General features: G+C 47.8%; 7 protein-coding genes across 7 annotated transcripts; 4 read left to right on the top strand and 3 right to left on the bottom strand.

Annotated features, from left to right (window-relative positions):
- Positions 1-1,778: 1,778 nt before the first annotated feature.
- Positions 1,779-2,861, bottom strand: POJ06DRAFT_297654 (uncharacterized protein; the record flags this gene model as incomplete). Its single annotated transcript, XM_056190621.1, has 4 exons — positions 1,779-2,000; positions 2,056-2,593; positions 2,624-2,662; positions 2,716-2,861. The coding sequence occupies 4 exons, from the start codon at positions 2,859-2,861 to the stop codon at positions 1,779-1,781; spliced, it is 945 nt and encodes a 314-aa protein (XP_056040117.1).
- A 795-nt stretch (positions 2,862-3,656) lies between these two features.
- On the top strand, positions 3,657-3,968 carry POJ06DRAFT_263078 (uncharacterized protein). The gene has a single exon (XM_056188829.1). The coding sequence runs from the start codon at positions 3,788-3,790 to the stop codon at positions 3,956-3,958; it is 171 nt and encodes a 56-aa protein (XP_056040116.1). The 5' UTR covers positions 3,657-3,787; the 3' UTR covers positions 3,959-3,968.
- Positions 3,969-4,483: 515 nt separating this feature from the next.
- Positions 4,484-6,243, top strand: POJ06DRAFT_304181 (Mycolic acid cyclopropane synthetase-domain-containing protein; the record flags this gene model as incomplete). Its single annotated transcript, XM_056190832.1, has 5 exons — positions 4,484-4,693; positions 4,789-4,851; positions 4,914-5,534; positions 5,588-5,869; positions 5,924-6,243. 5 exons carry the CDS (start codon positions 4,484-4,486, stop codon positions 6,071-6,073), a joined length of 1,326 nt encoding a protein of 441 aa, XP_056040115.1. The 3' UTR covers positions 6,074-6,243.
- Positions 6,244-6,484: 241 nt separating this feature from the next.
- On the bottom strand, positions 6,485-7,375 carry POJ06DRAFT_286940 (uncharacterized protein; the record flags this gene model as incomplete). The annotated part of the gene is made up of 1 exon (XM_056190247.1): positions 6,485-7,375. The coding sequence occupies one exon, from the start codon at positions 7,373-7,375 to the stop codon at positions 6,590-6,592; it is 786 nt and encodes a 261-aa protein (XP_056040114.1). The 3' UTR covers positions 6,485-6,589.
- A 1,964-nt stretch (positions 7,376-9,339) lies between these two features.
- Positions 9,340-9,730, top strand: POJ06DRAFT_263076 (Scytalone dehydratase-domain-containing protein). The gene has a single exon (XM_056188828.1). The coding sequence runs from the start codon at positions 9,434-9,436 to the stop codon at positions 9,650-9,652; it is 219 nt and encodes a 72-aa protein (XP_056040113.1). The 5' UTR covers positions 9,340-9,433; the 3' UTR covers positions 9,653-9,730.
- An 860-nt stretch (positions 9,731-10,590) lies between these two features.
- On the top strand, positions 10,591-11,884 carry POJ06DRAFT_228738 (uncharacterized protein). Its single transcript, XM_056185769.1, has 3 exons — positions 10,591-10,951; positions 11,005-11,784; positions 11,841-11,884. The coding sequence occupies exons 1-2, from the start codon at positions 10,918-10,920 to the stop codon at positions 11,745-11,747; spliced, it is 777 nt and encodes a 258-aa protein (XP_056040112.1). The 5' UTR covers positions 10,591-10,917; the 3' UTR covers positions 11,748-11,784; positions 11,841-11,884.
- A 2,365-nt stretch (positions 11,885-14,249) lies between these two features.
- Positions 14,250-14,842, bottom strand: POJ06DRAFT_263073 (uncharacterized protein). Its single transcript, XM_056188827.1, has one exon. The coding sequence runs from the start codon at positions 14,742-14,744 to the stop codon at positions 14,361-14,363; it is 384 nt and encodes a 127-aa protein (XP_056040111.1). The 5' UTR covers positions 14,745-14,842; the 3' UTR covers positions 14,250-14,360.
- Between the last annotated feature and the right edge of the window lie 357 nt (positions 14,843-15,199).

The following is a 15,199-nucleotide window of genomic DNA, read 5'->3' as shown; positions in this document are numbered from 1 at the left end:
TAGTACCGCGGAAACACGAGGTCCTGGCTACCAGAACCATCAAGGGGCGAATCTACCCGGGGACGAGTCGCCCGTAAAAATGGCATGCAGCAGGATACGGTTCTGGTAGCATACAAGGCCCGAGGTTGCGCGAGTAGTAAAGAGCGGGCCACGTTCGAGCAGTACTGGTCTCTAGGTCTGCTCGTCGTCCCGGTACTCGTCGTCGCGGCCCAGTATCTGGTGTTCCTACTAGTTCCAGCTGCTTTCCATCCCATGCCGTGGCGCACTTGATTGCGTCGGATCCTGTTCGGTGACATGTTCTACAGGTATGCGCCCCTTGATGCATTGGTGAGCGCGCGCCTGTCGTCAGGCTGCCGGCAACACGGTTTGTAATCACTGATACGAACATAGGAACAGTCCTCTTTCTGCTGCCAGCCTGTTGGCCGGAGTCTCCCTCGCCTCCCAGCCAGCGACGGATGCCAGTCGTCTGGATAAAGACGCCGATGCCTTCTTTCAGTACGGCCGCATGCACTAAACAGATCCCATCTCACTTAGCAGCACGCTTCCCGGACATTCCAGCATGTAACGATGCCTCTTCGCAATATCCTCTCCATCGGCGGTTTCTGGCGGTCCCGAAACGCCACCAGACGCGAAGTACAGAATGTATCCGTCGCTGATAGACCGCCCACGCCAGCGCCCACCGTCCCCAGGTAAGAAGAGACCACGAATCGCTCTAGAAAGGACACCGAGACCCCAGACTTCTCGATACGTTCCGGCTTCGATTGAGCATATTGAAGCTCACTATCGCCCAGATCTATGACAACCCGGAGATACAGCCAGAGGCTATGAAGCAGCGATTGATGAATATCAGCGACCATCTCGCGTGGCTTACCCATTATGCTCGCAATCCTAAAGCGCTCTGCGACTACTAGGATGATTGGGAACTGGAGGAGTCGATGGATGAGCTGGCTGGCTCATTGAGCCGCAAGTGACGGAGTGCAGATGGTTCCACAGTCTGTAAAGTAGTGTGATATTACCATATATGACTTCATTTTGTCAAACCAATACATATATCATACGAGTTTGCGCAAACTCGTATCATATGAGACTGATACGATATGATACAATATATGGTAACATATATGACCATATGAATCACGTGACTATTTTTCCAATTTAGGGTTCGAACTGTCACATAGATGTTACAGTTGCGTCGGAGTGAAATAAGCTTTTGTTTTTCTTCGTTAGTGTAAGACATCGTGTAAGAATATCTAGCCTGGTCTTTGGGGCTTGAATATGTTTTACAATATTTCTAGCGAACACCAAGACCGCAAACAAGCACAAAATAAAGGCAAAGACATAAAGCCAAAACCCAGAAGAAAAAAAACCAAAGAAAAGAGAAAGCAAACGAACACCTCAATCGCTACTCATCAGCTGTTCCGGACATATCGAGCCGCTTCGGTCATAGATAAGGTTTAAAGTTTCAGGGTTATATATGGTCATATATGTCATATCATCAGCGGCCATATCATAGTCATATCATACGGGTTCGTCCAAACTCGTATCATACCATATGAAACCCGTATGATATGATATCATATATGGTAATATGTATTACCATATGGCTCATACTACTTCACACACTGGGTGCTGCAACCATGGATCCACCACTTGCTGACTGTGCGACGGATTTTTTGGACACGTCCTGGATGCAATTTCAGTTCAGTACTACCGAGAGCCAAAAGACCAATATTTTGTATTTGAAAAAAGAAACAATACGGCAAAAAAGAATCAAGAGTTCACTGTGACACTTTGACAGCACGCTTAAATCTATGTACAGCAGTACTAATCATTGCGCGCCAGATAATATCCATAAAAGTAACTGAGTCAAAGAAATCTATAATGATATTTCCAGCTTCTTCATTATAATGCGATATTGCGGGTATCAGTTCAGCCAGCCTCACATCGCCAACTGATCGAGGGACACTAGAGCTCTTATCTATGCCCTCCTCTACTAAGACCTATGAGCCATAGATGTTAGCCTGATTGAATCTATTAGAACAAAGTGAAACTTACGTATTTCCTTCGCATAAAATCATCTCTCGCATCGGAACTGGGCGCCTTTCGCACTACCTCGATGAACGCATCAGAGAGTTCGTGAAACCAGATATGTCCTAGAAACTCTAATGCCCGGAACTTGGGATAACTCGGCGACCGTAAGTGACGTCGCATCTGCACAATTTGAGCTTTACTTTCATGAGGTGATAAAAAAATGCGCTGGCGTGGCGCAGAATAGCGGTGCATCTCGTTGAAGGCAAGCAAAAATACAAGATCGCATGTATTATCGGTAATCCACTTCCGGGCTTTGTCCAACAAGCTGTCATATGCCTGGGAGACGCCAGCTTCTATGACAACTTTGTAGTCCCTGGAATCCACTGTTTCAAAGAAAATGGCACCGTCTGGGTCCATTTCGTAACTTGAGTGACCGGTATCTACCAAGATAGTGGGACTATGGATAGTCTCCAGGGTCTCATCAGAGCCCAATTGAATCTGTTCACGTTGCATGATTGATGTCACGCTGTTGTAGATACTGGAAAGAATAGCATTCGAGGAGCTTTTCATGTAAGTCAGTTGGTACTGTCACAATAGTTGGAGAGTCCAGTCATATAATAATCTGGGATAGCTGTACAAAATGTCAGTCATTCTGATCTCTACCTTCACAACCCCAAAGCATACGCATTATCATCTCCATCCTTCACGAATTCAGTCCTCAGTTGATTATACGACTCCTCACTAAGCTTGAACTCGTATTCATTGTCCGGCTCGTTCGCCAAAATAACATTCCGTATTTGACGAACACGAATCTCCTCGTCAGTATCCATTGCCGCGTCAGTTGCGCGACTGGGCTTAGATATAATGCCTGCAGTCCGCACTCCATAGCTGTCGTTGCAAAGGGGGGGGGGGGGGGGGGGGGGGGGGGGGGGGGGGGGGGGGGGGGGTTATTTGACACGGCTGAGATGCGTTGCGACGCTGCACGCGATACGTTGCTGTGTAAGATCGACGAGTCTCGCCGACGTATGTAGTCAATTGCACAGACGTGATAGTGACAGAATGATCAGCACAGTTATTCACAGCTTACTGGTGTCCAGTGTTCAGATGCTTGACAGTTATTTTCAGCAAGCAGGCAAAGAGCAGGTTCGAGGTTGACTGACGTTTATCGCTGAGAGTTTGCATTATTTCGGCCGGACCAGCAAGTTCAACAACAAGAACACCAGAGCAGACCACTGAAGTCACTACCCCTAAACCACACGGCATATATTAGAAAGATTTTGATTCGTGAATTTACATTAAGCAACAGCTTGCATGTATTAGTTTCCAGTTTGAGCATCAAACCGCCACAGCCAGCCGACATTATGTAGCTGTCACGTGCACAAAATAGTCAACGAAGATCCTTGCATCGACTGCGCCTTTCTCATCTTGACGATTCAAGAACACTAATAATTTACGATGCTCAGGTACTCTATTGATAGTCGTACTGCACCGGATATTTGAATGGATCGTCTTGCGGGGTCACGGTTTTTACGCGTCGATCGGGAATCAAGCATTCGTACAAGCCACTTGGTCCACTACCGGTACCAGCGACGCCTTGTCGACAGGCGTCAAGAGGGGAGCCTTTACAGGCTTATAAGGAACAGTGTTAGGTTTTTACCTCCGGGAATATTTGTTTTCCCACTGGGTTTTTGTTTTGCCCGGAGGAATTTTCCCTACACCTTTGTCCAAATGGATGTTCCCTTTAGATAGATTTTGTATGCGAGCACGTTCCTTGGTCGGCCGAGTTAACTTAGCCGTACGGGCCGAGGCGTGCGCTGAGCCTTGTCTCCTTGCCATCTGGTCTTGCCAGGTGGCATGCAGGATGGAACCACCCGATCTCGGCATTTTGTTCCTAATGTTCAAAATCCGGGGTTTGGTGGCCGTTTAATACAAGTGTTAACTGCCGTCCTGGACGACGCTTGAATGGCCCCATGACTCCGTAAACGTAGCGACCGTCATGCCTAGCTGCTAAGTCCTTTACAAATCTCACGAATTTTTGTTTCAATACCACTCAATCTCCACAAGAGCCAATCACCTAATTTCCCCTCAACGGGCCCCGTCAATGACGAAATCAATCCGTCGGGTGTGACGATGGATTGGAACTTGAATGTATGGATCTTTTTGTATCCAGAATATATGACTCTTTGATTGCGTGCGGGGCTATCGGCCTCAAAGTGCCGTCAACGGGCGCGACATATCAGCCTCAATGATAGCCGCATTTCGTTTTAACGCGCCAGGCAGCCGTATCCGCCAATCCGCTTACAGCCCTGAAAGTATCCATGTAGCGTGCCATCAGTTACATTATATAAGATGTCAACAGGTGCCACGATGCTCATCTTGTTAAAGCTTTCAAATCGCGTAACACCCACCTACGCAAAACTTTAGACCAATTTCTTCTACTTCTGCTTTCAAAATGTTCGAAGGCTTAGTCCAGTCCTACTCTAGAAAATTCATCGTGCAGACGTTGGCTCGACTTGAGCATGGACGATTAACCATCACGTCAAAGGGCCTCGGAAAAGACGGAGAGGAATTGACCTTTGGGCGCGAGTCGGAATACAAAGATGCCGCGATTACAATCTTGAATCCCAATGCATGGACTCGGATATGCCAGGCTTTTGATTTGGTAAGTCTATCTTGATGCTAACTATCTACTCTCATTCAAACCACCCTTCTTGTCCCTGTACTCTCTTACAACCACCCCTAACGACAGACTTCCAGGGATTCTCTGAAGCATACATCTTCCAAGAAGTCGAGTGTGATGACCTGCTCAGTGTATTCTGTGTAAGTTCCTTCATCATATCTACCTATGTTAAGAAGCCGTGGATTGATGCTGAGTCAACCAGCTCTACCTGCGCAACCGGGTCAACCTAGGTTTTGGCAGCACGCTATTTAATATCCTCCCTCGACTCCGACACATGCTATTCCTGCCCACAAACACCATCCCCCTTTCCCGGTCGAATGTCACATTCCACTATGACACCTCGAACGAGCTCTTCTCGGAGTTCCTGTCCCCGGACATGAACTACTCTAACGGGATCTGGAGTAACGATCCCAATGAGTCCCTCGAGACCGCGCAGGTCCGCAGCGTCCACAACATTATTCAGCAGGCCCACATCTCGTCCACCGACCATATCCTGGACATCGGCTGCGGATGGGGCCACCTCGCCATGGAAGCCGTCCGGATCACGGGCTGCCGCGTCACCGGCATCACTCTCGCGTCGGAGCAGAAGGCGCTGGCTGAGAAGAGGATCAAGGCCGCTGGGCTCGAGGGCCGGATCACGATCCTCCTCTGCGACTATCGGAGCGCCCCGCGGCCCGAGGGCGGGTATGACCGCATCGTCTCTGTGGAGATGGTGGAGCACGTGGGAGCGAAGTACATGAATGAGTTCTTTGGCACGATATCCCGGCTCCTGAAACCAGTAGGCGGCGTGCTGGTGATGCAGGCTATCACCACTAATAACTTGGTGAGCTGACACCGTTTGGGGGTATGTGCGTGAGTGGTTAACAGATATACAAGATGCACGATAACAAGCCTGGAATCACCACTTTCACGGATCGCTATATCTTCCCCGGCGGGTATCTCTGCTCGACTAATGTGCTGCTCCGCGCAATACATACCGGGTCCAAGGGATCGCTCGAGGTCGACGCCATGCAAAGTATCGGCCCGTCTTATATCAGGACGTTGATGACGTGGAGAGAGAACTTCCTCAAAAACTGGAAGATCATCAGGGACGACTATGTTGCGAGACATCCAGACGCCACTGAGTTTGACATCGAGGCTTTCCGCCGCGTGTGGATTGTAAGTCTGAGTTTTCTCTCTTGGACTGGGTTCTTCGTGCTGACATATGGATAGTATTACTTCACGTATTGTGAATCAGGCTTCCGCTGCCGAGTTCTGACGAACCATGTCATCAGGGCAGTGCGTACTCCAGAGCCCCCTATTGCCTCCCCGATTCCAAAGGTGGAGCCTATTCTCCAACCGGTATTTCCAACGTTGAATTGAATGTCCTATGAGGAAGGTTTATAGGAGGTAGAGTTAGGCGAGGGGCGCAACCATGGGGCAATATGCTATCTCATTTCCATGTCTTGAGGGTTATCAGGGAAGAAATTACTTCCAATGTGAGAGGGCAGGGGTTATGATATCATGATTTATGAATATATCTCTTATTGCTTATGACACTGCAAGGACAGCTCAATTCTGCTGCAAACGCCTTTGCCTAGTAAATGCTTCCACTTTGTATGAGAGTGTAATTGTAGCATGCAGGCGCTGCTGAAGCGTGTTCAGGCGTGGAGGTATCCAAAGCAAGTCCATTGAATGAGACGTCCAAAATCAAGCCCGAGAAGCAGTGTCTTTTTTCAAGCAGCCTCGGCATCCTTATCATCCATGCCGACGACGACCGGCGGCCTCCCATGTCTCAGCGTCACGCAAACCTCTTTCTCGATAATTGCCTGTCGCCGGGGCTGAGCTCTCGTTGCCTCCTCTCCACGGGTTGTCTTTCTCCAGACTTCACATACGACTTCAGGTCGTGTCCGGCGGACTCTGATAGGGACCGCCTGGGCCACGTAGGACTCTGGCCTTTCTAGCCATATTCGAGCGTGGTTTAGGAGCAGCATCCAGCTCGCTGACCAACGGCTGAGAATCAATCTCCGGCAGCTGTGCCACAACCCCACCTATTGAACTCGAATTCGCGCACTTCATCGAGTGCCGCTGCTGCCCCTCCTGGGCTCTCTCGTGGCGCGCACTCCCGTCCAGGCTCGCGGTGTACAGCGGACTCACGGGCGGCGTGGCCAGCATCGCATACTGGGGCAGCGGCGGCGACAGCGGAGGCGACATGGGCGGGGAGAAGGAGTGCTGGGTCGCGGTGTAGGTCAGGCGGCGGTTGTTCTTGATGTTCTCCTGCAGCTGCGACTTGACGACGAGGCGGGCGATGAGCGTCGCCAGGCTGCCCTTAAGATGAAACGCGTCATCAGGATGTTGCACCGCATCTCGACGTCTCGCGCAGGTACAGGCCCGACAGCGGGGTGTCGATCCCCAGCTCGGCGGGCTCGGTGGGCTCGTGTGGCAGGTTGCCGGCCAGCGTCCACTTCTCATTGATGTCGAGGCCCATGGGCGCGTAGACGTGGCATTGTTATCATCGTTATAATAACCAGACGGTTTGGTCGTGCATCGGTTAGCAATGTCCCAGTAATCTACTCTCCAGCCATATGTTGGATTTCCTCTCTTAGCCAGGGTCAAATTTGCAGTATTTGTGATATTCTCGAACCTTATCACTCTATAACGTGCCAATGATTCTTCAGGCTCCATCGCTAAAACTGCTAATTTCGCGTATCTGGATACCATTACCCAGCAAATTAGTGCGATTACTGTTAACTTCGTGCCTCTCCTTGATTGCTGAGGCCACTTCGACTCCATGTACTTGTTCTGAAACAGTTAATTCAAACCGTGTAGAACCAACTATGTACTGATAACGAATGCCAGGATAGAAAAGTCTTCTACTCCTGATCAAATGCTTAGCTCCAATTCTGATCTTGTAACCCAAAAATTCGACGGGATTGTCACCCATTATATATAACGAAATTCGAGTGCCGCTCTATATATAAGTGGGCAATGCGGGAAAGCGTTGAATATTACGGAACCCTTCCAACAAAGTTAGCCTCTCGTTACCGGGTAGAAACTGCACCGCTAAGCGCTGGTCAGTGTGATTTAAATACGAGGGTTAGCAGTTGCGCTAATGCATCGAATTTGGAAATGCGGGGGGTGAGAATCGTAACTGGCGCCAAAGGTGCAAAGTGCAATATTGTGCAAATCTAGTCGTGTAGTAAGTCGATGTCCGAGTGTGCGCTAGGTGTGGGAAACACGGCGGTGTAAAGTGTACTGGCTAATTGTCTATATCTCATTGAGCACGCAGCTAGGGTCCAACCTTTAGTGACATCCACAGTACTTGCACATGGCAATTTTCTCTCCACCTCACAGCTGAATTCGTTGACTGCAGTATTTCTGCCGATAAAGTTGTGATAATCTTTATATCTTGTAATTATTGATTTAAAATAATTTAAAACGTCTGCTCAATATTCTTACTTAACTTGTACGAGGTCTTAACACTTGCTATCGGGTTATCGGGTTATCCGGCAGCCCAGTGCGGTCCTCTCGGCCAAGGCTTGTTATAAACTTCGAACATAGAACAATGAAGATATTCGATTCAAATAATTGCCTGTTTCCCTATAGCTAGTAACACCTAGCAATGAAGTGGCAACACCCTGTACAATGTTCAGTCTGTGTGAGCTTTGCACTCACATCCACTTCATTGTGTAACTAGGCATTGGCCGGAATTGAAATCGTCGTATGGCTATTGACGTCGAAAGAAGGCAAGGGAATATTGTGGGTGACAAAATAGTCGTTCACGATCTGCGTATTGCGGGAGATTGCGGCGGCGGACTCAGTTATGGATTTTGTGGTGTAGGTGATTGCTGGCCCAGAAAGCTGCTAAATTGAAACAGACACGATAGTGGTTGACAGAAATGATCCAAGCTTTACCAGGATTGTGGATGTTTATTGGAGGACGACCATCTGCTATCTCAGGGGGTTTGATTGCGCTATATAGAAGAGTGAGCTAATTGAGGCGCACATATGGCCATCCCGGTCCTAGAAGATCCTAAGGGCTAAAGTCCAAAGTTGAAAGATGCAGCAGATTCTGCCAAGTACCGACGACCGGCTTAGAGAGTCTGACAGTCTTGATATTAGACACGATGCATGTCAGACCATTCAATTCGCATGCCGATTCTCCGAAACCTGCACTCGTGTCTTCTTCACTCGGTTCGGACACGGATTTTCCGTAGGCCTGGGGCACTGGGGCACTGGACGCTGCACCCTTGACTAAGATATTCGGCATAATTGAACATCTCCCCCACGGACACTAAGGACCTATTGAAAAAAGAAAAGGCTTGTGTGATATGTCTATTCACACAGCCGGATAATCTATTACCATTACCCACACATGCTCGCCCTTGGAAATCTAACATTCAGCAACACAATGGCCAATAAATCTCCTACGTCTAAAGGCGACTAGCTCTCGAGCCTTCAGTCACAATTTAAAGCTTATAACTCCAGCCTAGATGTCATGGGCTGCGAAGCTGCCTTGTTCGAATGGGAGGAGCTATGACACAAAGGTTAGTGTCGCTTACTATATGAGTATGGTCACCTTATTTTCAGCACAATTAACGTGAACGAAGGGTCGGGAACGTCTCAGGAAATGCCTTGCACCTACCCTGAGGGTTAGTATATACTTACACTTCGTTCTCACTATTTCGGGTCCAACCCTTGCAGATTGACTACCGCTCGTTCCTCGACAAGCTCTGGGAAGATATGCCGGTCGAACAGTTCATTGCTATGGCTTCTGGCACCCAATTCCTGGGGAATCCGCTGCTAAAGACCCAACACTTCATCGGTCTGTCACGATGGGAAAAGACGTCAGAGAGTGAGGTCGTGGGTCGTCACCAAGGTTCGTGGTCCTCATCAGAAGTACACATGATGAGTCGCGCACGACAGTGGCTGTCAAAGGTCACTCTTACGGCGGTGCGATAACGTAGTACAAATTATTCGACGGAGTCTGGAAGTTTGCTGGAATCGTCCAGATATCAGGTGGTTCGAGTACAATGTTCACAGATGCGAGAGATCGTTTTAGCGACAAAGACACGGTACACGAGGCTTCATCCTAATACCTCCAGTCGGATGTGGCGATGGAAATCGTAAATCAAATAATTGTCTAATAAGCAAGTGTCAGCGAAAATCGCGCACATCAACATCGTTTTTAGTCTCTGCACAGACGAAATGAGATTCATTCACGATCGCGAAGCAGTGCTCTTCACCTATATAGCGCTAAAGATACACTATAGTTCTGGGTATCAACGTTTGGATTCTCAATAGATATTGATTTACACTAATCTCTCTTCTCTTGTGGCCAGAATGACCTTGACATCGCACCGCACCCCTAAGACATCTGCTTGAATGACCGAGCCTTATTAATGAGAATATAGATATATGTTGATACGCCTTATATCTTATATCCGAGGACTGTCAGTTTATTGTATGATTATGATTGCTTTCGAACCAGTAGAGAGGCACACCTCTTCTAAGCGGTAGACTCTTTCAATCCATACCTATAAAAATTTCGTGAACCAATAAGTGTTGGGCGATGATAGCGGGGATGCGCGACAAGAAGGTGTCGACGTCGTTGACGAATACTTTGGTGGAGTCCATGGGAATAGTAGATAGCGGGTCTGTTCGAGATATTGTGATAATACACCACCATTATACTGGTGGGCCATCGTTATTCATTTATACAATATTTACCGCCACTTCCTATCTTATCTCCTTACATCATATTTCCGTATCGTATTTCCGTATTATATCTCCGTTTCATAGCTCCGTATCTCCTATCAACACTCTGTATGCAACAATAAGGATTTCGTGAACACTCCGAGACCAGGCTAGCGAATCGGAATACTGAGTCCGAAACTCAACCAGTAAGGTAGTCGATATCACTGTCGGACATCGAAGCCGGGGAACGGCAAAGCAAACAAAGAAAATAAAATCCCCATTTTAACCACCCTCGGTGTCGCTTGCATATATGCAGAAACCTTTTATCTGCGGAACAACAAAGAATTTAACGGACTTAAGCGGACTTCTTGATGTCATTCTTGTAAGCCTGTGCATTTAAATAATTTCAAATGTTATAAGTTCGCCAGATTTGTCTCGATTGGAAAAGTCTTCCCACCCGACTACAGTTTTCGAAGCAACTATCATCTGCCCGATCTCCTTACCGAACACGACAGCTTAGGAATTTCACTATGGCATCCGATAAGACCGTCGTCCTCATCACTGGTAAGTCCTCCGACGTGAACCGATCGAAGACACACCCTGAACTTGTGCGTTAGGAGCCAGCAGTGGAATCGGACTTGAATCTGTTATTGCTCTGGCCCAGAAGTCGCCGGATTTCGATATCCTGCTTGGGAGCCGGTCCGTGGAGAAGGGCAAAAAGACACTGGACGACATCCGTTCTTCGCACGCCAGCTCGTTGAAGGGCAGTATCTCGCTTCTCTCGATTGACGTTACCGACCAGAAGTCAATTGTGGCCGCAAAAGAGGAAGTCGAGACCAAGTTCGGCAGACTGGACGTGCTAATCAACAACGCGGGTATCATCGTGACTCGCCAGACTGACACTCTGACGAAACTGCGTGAGACCTTCGAAACAAACGTATTTGGCCCGGCCATTGTTACAGAGACTTTCGAACCGCTTTTGAAAAAATCGTCAAACCCACGACTGATCTACACCTCGTCTGATCAGGGGTCTATCGCCCATCGACTAGACCCGAGGTATAAAACCAAATATAAGATACGCGGCGACTATTACCGGATGAGTAAGTCGGCGCTGAATATGCTAGCGGCTTGTCACAAAGTCGACTTTGCCGAATGGGGTTGCAAAGTTTGTGCCTTTAATCCGGGATTCTGCGTGACTAACCTGACCGGAGAGGCTGGTCGTGCTATGCGAATTCAGAATGGTGCGAGGGACGCGCGGGACGCAGCAGATGCTCTCGTGGAAGTTGTCACAGGGCAAAGGGATGCTGATATTGAGAAATCCGGTATAGTAGACCTCGACGGGGGCGTGCTGCCGTGGTAGATAATATCTGATGCATGTCTGCAATAAGAAATAGCACCTTTGAGTTCTGTTAGGACATGGTATCCAATCAAAAGATGTGTAACAAATTCTCACTCAGTGGAAACGAAGTTTTTTCACTAGTGCAGTTCTTTAGCTTTCTTTTCTAAAGCTATACGGCGATATGGTTGGATATTGCTGCTGAACCATTGGTTGCGTGAGTAAGTACCATATACTTACACACTATCTAAAAGGAACTAGGTAGCGGTCAACGTGAATGCTTCCGCTTGCTAGAGCACTACTTCTGCCTCTAGGCTCTTGTTGATGAGCTGTTTCAATTTCTTCCAGCTCCGTCGGGGCCTCGAGGCTGTCTCTGTCGCACGAAGCAGCAGTTCCGTAGAAACGGGATTATTGTCAGAGCCAAAATCAAGGTCTTCGCGGACCTCGCACCGTACTAAAAGAAGTCAATCAAAACCTTGAATTACTCGGAATCATCTTCACTTGATATCTGTACAACGATTTTAAGATGTTCGTGTTAATAATTTTAATTTTATTTTAATTTTAAATTAATCTATTTCATAAAAATTAATTAATTTCATTTTAAAATTTATGTTGGATATACCCTAGATCACAGAGGCCATGCCAACAGCGGGAGCAGCGTGATACTAAAGGAGACCGCTAGATTGGTGAAGCTATCTACCTGCATCTATCTATATTGGACGCGAGAGCTCAAGCCCTAACGGACTCGGCGCGCATAGGCGAGATATCACCGATATTCCCAACAATTTTTTCAATTAATAAAATTAAATATTTAGACCTCAACAAGAATGTGTAAATAGGCAGTGAGTGTATTAGGCTGCCTGTAGTACCAAGCCTGAGCTTTAGCTCAAGTACTGGCGGCATCTATTGCCCCCGCATCTAGTGCCGGGTACCCCGCAGCTTCCAGAACTTCTTTTGCATTGTTGGCAGCCAGACCCACTACCCATTTGACTCCCCACCGCCATGGGGCTGGCTTAGAAGTATGTATGAATTTTCAAGCCTCTCTCACTAGGGCTGTGTCGAATGCGGATATACGCCCAATCTGACCCTATTCGCCATCTGCCATCGCAAGTTTGGCGGATTTATGTCCGTCATCCGCCATCCGCCATCTTGTCGAATAAATCCGCCTTGTATCCGCCTTTAATCGAGTAAATTCACTAATGATCACGCTAGCCTACTTAGGTTAAACAACTTCCTTTTATAGTTTAGTATTCAAAGCATGGTTTAGGGTAAGGGTCAGGGTTGTGAACCATTTGGCTTACGGGCCTGACCTTAAATAGTCTACGCTCAACTACCATCTCGATCTTCCTAATTAGGAAATTATCCGATTATCCGCCATCTCCGCCTTATCCGCATCCGCCAAATTAAATGTTCCTGACAGAGAACTTATAGGTTGGCATAATCTCATTGCTAAGTCGCACAGAGTTGAAGCCAATTGAGAGATCGACATCCTTTAAACAAGATCTTCAGTTATAATTATCCACTAGTGTACACCAGCTATTTGTCTGTTTCGATACGTCCCCGTCTCGTCAGGTACTGTTCAATACTTGATGTCATTAGTTAACCTATTACGTTTTAATTAATAAAGTAAAGGAGATTCATGGTGCACCTACCAACCATTCCTCTTTGAGTCTATCTGTTCGTACTCCCTCGTCCTTCGACATTGTTAGGATTAACTTAAAAATTTAACTCCGAGTAGTTCCTAAGGCGATCGCGTCGGATTCCAAGTTATCATGGAACAGCTATGATCCGTAATTGTGTTGGGAGTGAAAGTCTTCATCACTTTAAGGATTAACTCTGATTCTTCCTGCTCGTAACCAGTCCTCGAAAAATATGAGTAATACTTTGAGCGCTGGGATCGCTTCTCGGTCTCTGATTCGCCATGGTAACTCTTGCCAATAATAAGAGAGAGAGCTTCCTTCATGGCCCTTCCAGGGAAATATCTTGGTCCCCTATGGTCACAGATGGGCACCATGGTCCCTCCAAGGCACACATGTGAAAGTACGACGACTTATTGCTTGTAGTTGGGAGTGGTGCCTCGATTTATCTGATACAGCGACTAGGAGTCGAGTAGAATTACCATACACAAAATTACGTGTAGTAGTTCCCAATCGTCATGCCCAAAGAAACACCCTCGGCGTATTGCTATATCGTCTTTGGCTGCCGTTTCAATATTGGTGATGGCGAGTTCACGGCTGTGGATGGCCAGAGGATGCACTTGTGGCTGGGATACAAACAGACCGATCAGTTGGTGGCTCCACGATCTTACCGTTTCTTGAATTATCTATATACAGGCATAGAACCTAGATGTTGTGTCACTTTGGGCCTGTTCAGGATATATCTCTTGCTGACTCTCATCACTACTCCTTGCTTGCATCTGGCCAGTCGTGGGCGGAACCGCAATTCCGTGACCTGTGGCAAACAACGCCAGCGGGTTACTTCGCTGATCGCTAAACGCCTTCACCGGGCTGCGGCCAACGTCTAGGTCACAGACTCACGTACATACGACGGCCTTCGAGGAGCCTCGCAACAGCCTTGTGATCGTTCATCGATGCCCACTTGATTGATGTCCAGCCATCCTTGTCAACAGCGTCGACTCTACATGAGTGATGTTTTGACCGACCTTCTTGAGCCGCCCGAGTCAACGGGGTTCGATCTTCGTATCCTGTGAGGTCTTTTCTTATATTTCAGTCCCTTGGTGATGTCGCATTCCTCGTAGAAGCTCGAAGGCAATCCTAGAAGAGCAGCTACGACATCTTTAAGGCTATTGGCTAAAGCGGCGAAAAGTGGATACTTGTATCTTTCTCCCAGAATATGAACATTCGGCTCCTTTGGGACCCACCCGCGAATGAGCTCTGCAAACCCTCGATCTGCCAGCATACAAAGAGGGCTTGCATTTGGGCTGTATTGCCGAGCCTTGACATTTTCGAACAGGTTGAATATTTCAAAAATCATCTTGAGGAACTGTGGCCGCCGCAGCATTCACGTGTCCCCGGCTGGCATACTCCAAGAACGAGAGAACTCCTCTGGCCGGAGTGGCCGCTCTGCGCAAAGAACCCAGAGAATACAGAGCAGCAACCGTTCCATGTTTTCTTGGTCGCGTGTCAGGATACGTTCAAAGAGGTCGCTCAGCTTGTCCGTGATTTCAACCAACTTTTTCTTCACGGAGAGGGGGCCGTTATTGTTTCTTTGTTCAGGATGTCCACAACTAAGACGACCCACATGCAGATGCCAGCGGATTTGCGAAGGATCTCAGATTTCAGTTCTTCGAGGAGGGTGAGTCTTGTTATGTTGAGACGGCTCTCAATATACTGCGCCAAGTTTTCTCGTGACCTGGTTGATCCTCGAGCGTGAGGACGACCCCTTTGCGAACATCGACTAGAGAAACAGATTCGGAAATGGATGTCGCCACTGGCAGGGTGCCGCTACTTCTTCAA

The sequence above is a fragment of the Lipomyces tetrasporus genome (genome assembly GCF_029532465.1).
Source record: "Lipomyces tetrasporus strain NRRL Y-64009 chromosome Unknown POJ06scaffold_13, whole genome shotgun sequence".
Classification (NCBI taxonomy): Eukaryota; Fungi; Ascomycota; class Lipomycetes; order Lipomycetales; family Lipomycetaceae; genus Lipomyces; species Lipomyces tetrasporus.
Note: the sequence above shows the minus strand (reverse complement) of the source record. Positions and strands in the feature narration are given on the sequence as shown.